At 46.2% G+C, this 10,719-nt stretch overlaps 1 protein-coding gene across 2 annotated transcripts in view; it reads left to right on the forward strand.

Annotated features, from left to right (window-relative positions):
• The window catches only part of LOC116946899 (ATP-dependent translocase ABCB1), a 42,994-nt gene extending 36,931 nt beyond the window's left edge, over window positions 1–6,063 (forward strand). For both annotated transcript variants that reach the window (XM_032962162.2, XM_032962152.2), the window contains 7 exons: window positions 251–351; window positions 820–960; window positions 1,728–1,884; window positions 2,420–2,617; window positions 3,352–3,558; window positions 4,150–4,296; window positions 4,650–6,063. In XM_032962162.2, the coding sequence (XP_032818053.2) occupies window positions 251–351; window positions 820–960; window positions 1,728–1,884; window positions 2,420–2,617; window positions 3,352–3,558; window positions 4,150–4,296; window positions 4,650–4,850 (1,152 nt within the window). In that variant the 3' untranslated portion in view covers window positions 4,851–6,063. The remainder of the gene's footprint in view (window positions 1–250; window positions 352–819; window positions 961–1,727; window positions 1,885–2,419; window positions 2,618–3,351; window positions 3,559–4,149; window positions 4,297–4,649) is intronic.
• The last annotated feature ends 4,656 nt before the right edge of the window (window positions 6,064–10,719 follow it).

Raw genomic sequence — 10,719 nt, forward strand, 5'->3', positions numbered from 1 at the left:
ATCTCAATCGTGTCTGTACAAAAGCAACAACCTAATATAAACTGTCCCTTGCCATGGGAACATAGAAATTCCACCACTGCCTTTAGCCCACTGTGTGCACTCCTCAATGATCATGTGGGACATGAAGGCACTTCTATGTTTTTTACTTTTGGTTGCGGTGAGGGATTGTGGCAGTGCAATAGTGAGCCTTTGTATTTACTCTTCATACAGTGGAGACAAACGAGCCTGTGGATATGTTCTGTGCCTTCAGATAGCGACCGAGGCCGTGGAGAATATCAGGACGGTCGCCTCCTTGACGCGGGAGCGCACCTTGGAGAAGATATACCAGGATAGCCTGGAAGGGCCTGCCAAGTAAAGCTTCTAATTTACATCTTATTGATGCTTTTAATTCACAAACTCGTCACTCCATCTCAGGCCCCTTTAACAGGATGCTTTCGCTTGGAATGTTTAGCCAAATTCTGCAAGTCATATAAGCATGCAGGTGATGTAGAGTAAAGTCATACTTAGCAGGGGATAGCATTCTAAATTCTGCAGCCTACTTTCTGTATTTCCATCTACAGGACACCTTGCAGCCCAGCAGGTTGGCGTCTCACACTGATGCTAATCTCTGTGTGCGATTCACCAACAACTCTGCCTCAAACTGGAGGCTAAACTCAAGAACGCTCTATATAGAATTCACCAAACATCCAAAGCAAAATCCTTCAGAAAAATTAATAAGGGCGTAGGCTTTACTGGAATAATAAACAACGAACTCTCTAACTCATATCCATAGTTTAATATGAAAAAATACACATAGATACCCTGTATTGTCTTTCACAGGACAGCGAAGAAGAAGTCGCAGTTCTACGGTTTGACATACGGCTTCTCGCAGGGAGTCGTGTACCTCGCCCAAGCTGCCGCCTTCCGCTTTGGGGCCTTCCTCGTCACGGCAGGCCGCATGGAGTTTGAAAATGTTTTCTTGTAAGCGCTCGGCTGTGTTTATATGAAAAAATATATACATTTTCACTTTAAACTTGTTCTATGGAATATTGAATTTGACTGTTCCCAATCAATATATCACTTTCGCTTAGTGCCATGTGTGATGTGCCAGCCGATTGAGACAAAACTTTCATTTACAAATACATCAGTAAAAAGTCAGTGTTCCCTTGCTGAAATTAGTTTGAGTAAATGCATATGTCCAATGGGAGTCCAAACCAAGTGGTGAAAATTACACATTCCTGCCGTCGGGGCCAGTCCCCGCAAAAGAAAATCACTCGGCGTTCCACAAAATGGTTTTAATGTAATAAACTTTGGAAGGGTATGGCCTGGGTTGACTTCACACCAAAATTTTAACTTGTAACGTTCCAATTGTGCCACAGCACTGCCTGGCTCGAGAGACATTATAACTGGTCTATATATGAGTCAAATCATTCCAAGTGATTTCCTGCCAAAATGCGTATTGAGGCAGTGCTCATCTCCCCTTTACAGTGCTGAGCCAGTAGTGCCAATTCCATATTTCAGTGGCGGTAGTGAGTCTATCAACAGGCCAACCGCTGTTGACTTCCCCACAAAGTGGTACTCATTTCATCGACGTCAGGGGGTTGATAGGCTGAGTTAACCACCAACCAGGATTTGAACTCACAACCTTCTAATTGCGAGCTGCTCGCTCTGCTGCTGAGCCACTTGGTGCGGTTTATTTACGGAGGTGGGCATTTTGACCTTATAAATGTTGCGTGGGCACCCTGTAGGGTGTTTTCGGCGATCGTGTTTGGAGCCATGGCTGTTGGGCAGACGAGCTCCTTTGCCCCTGATTACGCCAAGGCCAAGACATCGGCCAACCACCTCTTTTACCTATTCCAGCTGATTCCTGCGATCGACAGCTACAGCGATGAGGGGGAAAAGCTGGTACGTGCGTTCGACTGCGATCCCATACGAGGCTGTGAATGAAGTTACCATGACCCCACTGTGGTCACAGATTGGGAAAGCTTTGCCACCACCACCATCATCATTAATACTGCCTTATGAAATATAAACAAACAGTGGGCTCACTGTTTATGGGTGGCCCTTTCGTGCTCTGAAGAGACGTTGCCCATGGTGTCAGCCTCCTGCATGATTCGTTTTTACGTTACAAGGCACCATTCGAGGATCACTTTTAAATTCAAGAATATATGGCTGCAGGAGTTATGAAACAATGGAATACAACATATACAGATCAATAGTAATACGTTTTTTATGCATGATTCAATGCGTGCATTGTGAGTGTAAGAATCGATTTCAATTGATATATTGATGCATCATTTCGTGTCTAGTGTTAATAGTGAGAAAGGGTTTTGTTGATCTGTGCTGCGGATTTAAAACTTGATTTTTGTTAAAATGATTCTTGTATTTCACAACTTCCACAATTCCCCATCTCGTGCGACGCTCTCCTCTGGCACTGTAGGAGGACTGTGAAGGGAACGTTGAGTTCCAGAGCGTGGGCTTCAACTACCCGATGCGGCCCAATGTGGAGGTGCTCAAGGGCTTGTCCTTGAAGGTGGAAAATGGCCAAACGCTGGCGCTTGTGGGCAGCAGCGGCTGCGGAAAGAGCACAAGTGTGCAGCTGCTGGAGAGGTTCTACGACACGCTGAGTGGGAACGTGGTGAGTGTGCTATAGTCCAGTCCTCAATGTGCGCAACAATGTCAGAAAATACCATTCCTTCGTTTGTGCTTAGATTCGCGCACTGAGTTTGGCCGGGTGAGACGGTGTCTTCATTATCATCATCATGATTCATTTGTTATGAGGGACTTCCGCGACACGACATGTAGAGGGTACTTCTTCTTTATTCTTATACGGGCACAACACAGGCTAACCTTATCTTCTCACTCTGAGTACAACACTTAGATGCTAGCGTCTCTACTGGCTACACACACACGGCCGATCACTCGGTGCGGTTCCACCGTCCACACTTGGTGGTGGTTGTTATTGTTATGGCAACTTAGAGGTGAGTTTGGGTCGTGTACAGATGGGGCTATTGTGCACAAAACATCCGATTGCAGGACTGTGGGAGTAGACCTATTGTCCTTGTGGGAGGGAGTAGAGTAAGAACGTTTCTTACAGGCTGTATGTGTGTCGCTTAATTTTTGTCACATAATACATAGGACTTTTTATTTATTTTTAAAGGCACTCAAGTTTGTGCCCACATTCCAAATGAAAATTGAATTAATTCGTGACACGTCTGAAAACCATACCAAAAAATTTGAATCGGTATGACAAGCAATGATACACGGTCATGCAAAATAAAGGCAAGAGACTGAGGAACACGTGCAGGAGGTAACTGAATGATCTGAGTGTGACCCAGTAACGAAAGCATGTCATTCTGCTGTGCCACGTAGCTTATCGATGGCAAAGACGTGCGCTCGCTGCACATCCAGTGGCTTCGGGCGCAGATGGGCATCGTATCGCAAGAGCCGGTGCTCTTTGACTGCAGCATGGCCGAGAACATTGCGTATGGAGACAACTCGCGCATCGTGCCACAGGATGAGATCGTGGCTGCCGCCCGCGCCGCCAACATCCACACCTTCATTGACAGCCTCCCCGAGGTGAGACCACCCTCCACAAACACCCTCGAAGTTGGAATCCTCATGATGGGCATATCAAGGGATGAACAGTCACAGTAAATTCACCATATGATTGAGAAATAAGCGCATGTGAGCACGCATGTGGGTCAGTTTGCTGAGATCATATTACATTGGTCATTTTCCTTGTCAGTAAAGTTGAAACTATACATTTTCATCTTGATATGAAGCTCCTGCTTCAGCAGTTTACCTGATGACAGTCGCTTGTGTTCCGATCGAAACGTCGTGATCTATTATTTTCTACCTACGTGACTTTACCAAAAGAACCAAAGAGTATGTACATTTTTATTCAGTAATGTAGGAGGCAGGGTTGGTCAATGATACAATAATGGCATTTGGGAAATCCACCTGCAAAGCAAGGTGGGACCTCTCGGAGGCATTCCAAAAAGTCAGATGTTGACCTATCCAGCAAATATTGAGTGTTTTTTAAGTCATATGCACAGGTCTTTTTCTAGACACTCCTTGTCCTATCACATCTCAAACGCAACTGATGGAAATGAGTATGGGAATGCAGTAAAGATTCTTGACTCAATATTGTGCATTGGCCCTGTGCAGAAGTACAATACAAAGGTCGGAGACAAGGGGACACAGCTGTCGGGTGGTCAGAAGCAAAGAATAGCGATTGCGAGGGCTCTCGTCCGGCAGCCCAAGATCCTCCTGCTGGATGAAGCAACGTCAGCCCTTGACACGGAGAGCGAGAAGGTGAAGATTTAACTCGTTCTTCCTCTTGCTTTCCCTCTTCCTTTGTGCACTTGCTTCATTGTATAATGCTGCACTTTCCCAAAGTGCATTATAAATAAAAACTCTATCTCATGGTAAATCATGAGCTTCGCAGGAAACCTACATTTTATCATGCTGCTGTTTTAATGGCATTTCCTGATTTTTGTTTTCAGTCACTTTTAAATTACGAACCCCCCCCCCCACCCTGCTACCACTGTGCACTGTAATTGTAAAACATTGTGAATGCAGGGAGTACACTACGACGCAGCAGGTATGTGCTATTTTATGACCACGGCATCGCGTAAATGTGCCCTTGTGCATTTGTCGCTCGGCAGATTGTGCAGGAAGCACTTGACCGGGCACGGGAGGGCCGCACGTGCATCGTCATTGCGCACCGCCTCTCCACGGTGCAAACCGCCGACAAGATCGCTGTCATTCAGAACGGACAGGTTATCGAGCAGGGCACACACCAGCAGCTGCTCGCCAAAAAGGGCGCTTACCACTTGCTCGTCAATGCGCAAGTCTCTCAAATATGAGAGACTCGCCCGCAACAAATTCACTCCGTTTGTCCGTCTCCAAGGGGATGGTTGCCTTTGGGGATGTTACCGTCCCAGGCAATACCAAAAAATTTCGGCCATTAGTACAACTAGTGCTGGAGCTTCTGCAGCAGGGTCTGCTGAGCATTTAGTGTTCACTGCTGCCTTAATTTTATTGTCTTGTGTTTGGCAGCTGTCATTGCAGAGATTGCAGTTTCCTCTAGACCTATTCCGTGCCTAGTCAACAGAGGGAGACCTCATGAAAAATTGACGTGAAACATTTCAGCCTTCCCGAGTGATTCTTTTATGCGATTCAATGTCACGGTTCTATTCGAGAATATATTATGTTTTTAAGACTCTAACTGTAGCAGCCCCTATTATCTGCTGGCCCTGAATGGGGACTCACTGTGACATGTGATTTGAAACCTTGCTACAACATGATGCCAGGGAATGTGTTCTCTGTAATTCAAATATTTACAAAGCATGGCTCAAGAGGTCAGATACTAAGCTGGCACTGCTGAGAGACTGGGTTTCATCCAAGTTTCAGTCACTCGTGATTAAACCGGCTTCTCAAGTGCAGTGAGTTGATGTTTTCAGCCAGGTTACCAATGACTGCAGAATAAAAACATCAAGTAAGGTTTGGTATGACACTGAATTTGGCAAAATTTTGCACGGAGAATGAAAATATCCCTTTGACTATCATGTGAAAACAGTAATGTCGTATCGTGGGTGGGAAAGAGCGCCCCATAGTGTCGGTAAGTGGTCACTTTCAGGGATCTAAAAAGTAGTTCTGCGATTTCTCTCACTCAGAGGGTTGCACTGCTCTGAATGGATTCTTCATTTTGTGACATGATTCCGATAGCACAATTTGGAAGAAAATTTGAAAAAAAGAAAAAAATGTCAAAATTCACAAAGCTCCGATTAGCACTGTCGGCTATGTACAGTGCGAAAGAAGTAAAAAATATATGGATACAAAGCTTGTGTACATCTAGGGTGATCACAAATTGGTCACTGGATTATTTCACAAGCTAATCTTTTCTTGAAGTTGCTGAATAAATGCACATAATTTGATATGCGGTAATTTGTTTCCAGTAATTCGATAATATAATTTGTACAAGTTCTGGATGTACATGTTTCCTTTTATATTTCCTATTTCAAATACTTTATTTAAATGCAATATTTTCATATCACATAATAAAGCAATGGCATTGGAGTAAGTTGTTTTTATGTTATTGTGAATGTAATTTTCAGTTTTAATTCATTATTTCATTACGCTTGTTTATCCAAGAAAGCCTCGGTCTCAAGAATATTGTTCATTAGGGTCCTGCCAAGCTCTCACAGGAATGGGCAATGCTGCCCTGTGTTATCCCATTTGAGTAATTTCCAGACAATTTTTTTCTGCATTGGGGACGTTTGACCAATAGCAGTTACAATGCATGTTTCTTTAACCAAAGTATGAGCAGCGGCAATGTAAATGGCAAAGGAATTTGGTTCCGAGAACCGTCACTGCAGTGGTGCACACCCACAATAATCTGAACTGCTCTATAACTGCCCATTTCATTCTGGCTGTCAGCTCCTCGTGGTGCCGGACAGGCAACGCTGTCGTGGGCAGTGGCCTTTCCCCTCATGGCGTTGGTGACCACCACAGCGGCCAAATGGGGGCTCTGGACGAGTGCGAGGGGCTGGTAACCCCTCCACCTTCAATTAATTACCACTAAACCACGACGGAAAAGTTAAATAAGCTTGTGCCAGAGGCCCCGGGGGGACAGGCATCTATGATGTCTCCTGGCCAAACCCCATTTGGCGGAGCCAGGAGACTGAATCCTTGCCCTCGGGGCTCCTCCAGGAACAACAAAAAACCACTACGTGTGGCCACGTATAATGTTCGAATGCTCAGTGCGGAGGAAAGACTGCCACTCCTCTGTCGGGAGCTGGACCGGTTCCGCCTGGATCTCTGTGGTATTCAGAAGGTCTGGTGGACCGGCTCTGTTTCCTGCCACCATGAGGGGTGCACAGTCCTCTTCTTGGGGCAGAAGACTGCCAAACAACAGGGAGTGGATCTTCTTCTGAACAAAAGAATGAAGGGGGCGTGGGAGCGTGGTGGTGAGGTGTGGGAAGCTGTAAGCCCCAGGCTACTTTGGGCTCGCCTTCACATCAACCAGGGGCAAGGAGTAGTGGTCGTGGTTACTTATGCCCCCACTGAAGACAATCATCCGTGGAGGGATGCAGGCAAGGCCGATGAGTCAGATGCCTTCTATGACCTGTCAGGTGCTAGCTAAAGTGGCCCCTAGTGATAGAGTCATCTTGTTGGGTGACTTCTATGCTCGAGTTGGCCTTGATGCTGGCACCTGGTCTGGAGTGATTGGAAGGCATGGGCCAAATCAGTTCAATAATAATGGCAGGAGGCTGCTAGACTTTTGTGCAGCCCATGGGCTTGTAATTACCAACACGCTTAAATATCGATTTAAAGCTTTCGTGACTGCAAGGATTCATCTTCTTTGGTTCTTTCACGTACACCAGGCTCTCAGGGCTAATGGTTACTCCGACTACACAATCCGCAAAGCCATCACTCCAGTCATGAAGAAGGATCCTCTTGTGGAGCCACTCAAAACCATCACCTTACCCTACATTGCAGGGGTCACTAAAAAGATCTCCAAAATCCTGAATAAACACAAGATCCAGGTCCGATTCAACACAGTACATAAAATCCGTGATCTGGTTCCATCTGTAAAAGATGCTGTTCCAGAAATACAGTACCCGGGCGTTTACAAACTAAAGTGTCTCTGTGGTAGTAGCTACATTGGAGAAACCAAACGACATATCTCGGACCGCATCCGCGAACATAAAGCAGACTTGAAACACGGTAGAACGAACTCCTCTGCCGTGGCAGATCACTGTTATAATTCAGTGGGCTCACATGACATTGACTTCTCCAAGACGGAGGTTCTTTGCAAACCAACCGGCTACCATGAGAGATTCGTTCATGAGGCCATTCACATATACAAGCACAGAGACAATTTCAACCGAGAAGATGGATTCTGGCTTAGTAACCATTGGAAAGATGTTTAAACCATTTCCATTCTTAGTTAATTGTATTTTACGATGACCTTCAGACCGCAGCTCTTTCGCTGGCATTGACTCTTAATACCTCTCACACCACGGTTAATGGTATGGTTTACAACATTGAGAATACCAGCGCCTTGCAGCTGTCTCTCTCCCCCTCCTCTGTTCCGACCATGGATGAACTCGTCTGTCTGAACGGGGCTCGTAGCTATCCGTGGTGCTAAAGTTGACGGTAAGAATCCACCCATTTTTTGCCATATAGCATTGTGATATATAACGACTTATTGTTGGTAGCTTAGCTGATTGGAGAATATATAGAGTTTATTGATAACATTGAGGTAATTTATATTTTAGTTTTTTATTGGTTTACTATATAGTATTCATTATATAGTGTAGTGTATACCCAGTTACTGTTAATAGCTCAGATGTGTAGGCTTTGACTTTAACATAGCCATTTCTGTGACCAGTCACAAGCTAATCACTCAGTTATTTCAATGCTAAATTATCCTGTTTGATTTGTACTAGGTGCCTCTGTAGATGTGTAGGCTTTGACTTTAACATAACTATTTCTATGACCAGTCACAAGCTAATCCATCAGTTGTTTCAATGCTGAATTATCCTGTTTGATTTGTACTAGGTGCCTCTGTGAATGTGTATGCTTTGATTTTAACATAGCCATTTCTGTGACCAGTCACAAGCTAATCACTCAGCTATTTCAATGCTAAATTCTATGCTAATTCCTTTGTCAAGGGGTGCCTCTGTGGATGTGTATGCTTTGACTTTAACATAGCCATTTCTGTGACCAGTCACAAGCTAATCACTCAGCTATTTCAATGCTAAATTCTATGCTAATTCCTTTGTCAAGGCGCTCTGTTTCTTCTCACACAGCTTAAAGGTCACGGTCTGAGCTTGGCTTTGTTCGCTCCAGCGCTGTCCTCCAGACAGTCTCGTCCCTTGTGTTGTGGCCGAAACGTCGTGAGAATTTTATTGTGTTATTTGATTTTATCAATTTATTATTTTATTCTCATTCTACGTGACTGTACCAACACGCTGTTCCGGCATCGGCGCATCCACACAGCATCATGGATGCATGCCAGGTCCAAGCAAGAACATCTGCTGGATGCGGGCCCATATCCTTGACACTAGGACCAACCGTGGAGCTGATCTGCCCACTAACCATCGATTTGTCATCTGTAAGATGCGCCTGCCATTCTTCCACTCTAGTGGTGGGTGTACACCCAGGACCCCATTCAAACCCTTAGTGGCATGGTCTCAGCTAGCTGATGAAAGTTGCAAGCGAGAATTGAATGATCGCTTGCGGCTGGGGTTGGCATCGTCCCCCACTCCTGATGTCAAGGGAAAATGGGCGAGGTTTAGGACTGTGGCTCATGCAGCTGCAATGCCTGCTTTGGGTACACGGTCCAGACCTCCCCAGAGACCCTGGCTGACAGAGGAGGTGTTCAAGCTGGCTGAGAAAAAGCGACAGGCCCACTCTCATCGGCTAAAGCATCCCACATCGGAGAATAAGGAGGATTACCGCAGCCTTCGCTCGGAGGTTCGGAGAGCCGTAAGGTGCTGCAAGGATGGGTGGTGGTCGCGGGTTGCTGAGGAGATGGAGTCTGCCTCAATGGCCCACGATCACAAATCGCTCTTTAATTCCATCAAAAAGTAACCTGCAACGCCACACCTATTACCATCAGGGGAAAGAACGGTGATCCAATCTCTGACCCCCAGGACCAGGTTTGCGGATTTGCTGAGCATTTCTGTGAGGTCCTGGGGGAGGGGACATCCCTCAGCCTGGATAATGTAGGACAAAGTGGGGATGACCCTGCCAAGGCTGCGGTGCCTAAAATATTGGAATAAGTCACCCCCTGTGAATGGCTGGCTGAGGTGCCATCTTTTGAGGAAGTACTGAACGTGATCCAGTGTCTGAGACCGGAAAGGCACCGGGCAGAGATGATTTCCCAAGCGAAATGCTGATGGAGGTTGGCGTTTGTGCACAGACTGCCCTACATGACATCATATCAATAGTCTGGACCTCCTGGACAGCTTCCACAGGTTTGGTAGGATACCCTGGTGGTCCCCCTCTTTAAGAAGGGGGACCGCACAGACTGTAACAACTACAGGGGCATCTCACTCCTCAGTGTGCCGGGAACGGTCCTGGCAAAGATTATTCAACATCGCCTTGCTAGACACACAGAGGAGAGGCTTGCGGAGCCCCAATGAGTTTTTAGGAAAGGGCGGTCCTGCACAAATGCCACATTTTCTGTCCGTCTGCTACAGCAGAGGTGTAAGGAATTCCAAGAAGACCTACATCGCTGCTTTATTAACCTGATCAAGGCCTATGATACCATCAGTAGGCCTGGGCTCTGGCTTGTTCTTCGTGCTTTCGGAGTCCCTGACCCGCTGTTCACGACCTTCATGATGGTGAGCGGGCCCGGGTAAAACTATGTGGCCGGGAGTCGGAGCCATTCCCTGTACACCTTGGGGTGCGACAGGGATGTCCCCTGGCTGCCACATTATTCAACATCTATTCGACCACGTAGTTCATGAAGCCTTCAATAGCTGTACCGGAGGAATTTCCATCTGGTACAGATACAATGGGAGGCTGATCGATGCCCGGGTGTGGTCAAGGGATGGCTCCCTATTGCTCAACCATGTTATGTATGCCGATGATCTGGTGATTGCTGCTCACTCAGAGGATGAGTTGGAGGCGCTGCTGCTGAACCTGAAGCTTGTCACTAAGAGGTGGGGCCTAACCATCAGCCTCACCAAAACTAAGCACCTGCCTGGGTATTTTGTATCA

The sequence above is a fragment of the Petromyzon marinus genome, chromosome 2 (genome assembly GCF_048934315.1).
Source record: "Petromyzon marinus isolate PM22_M1 ecotype Great Lakes invasive population chromosome 2, UKy_Petmar_22M1.pri1.0, whole genome shotgun sequence".
Taxonomy (NCBI): domain Eukaryota; kingdom Metazoa; phylum Chordata; class Hyperoartia; order Petromyzontiformes; family Petromyzontidae; genus Petromyzon; species Petromyzon marinus.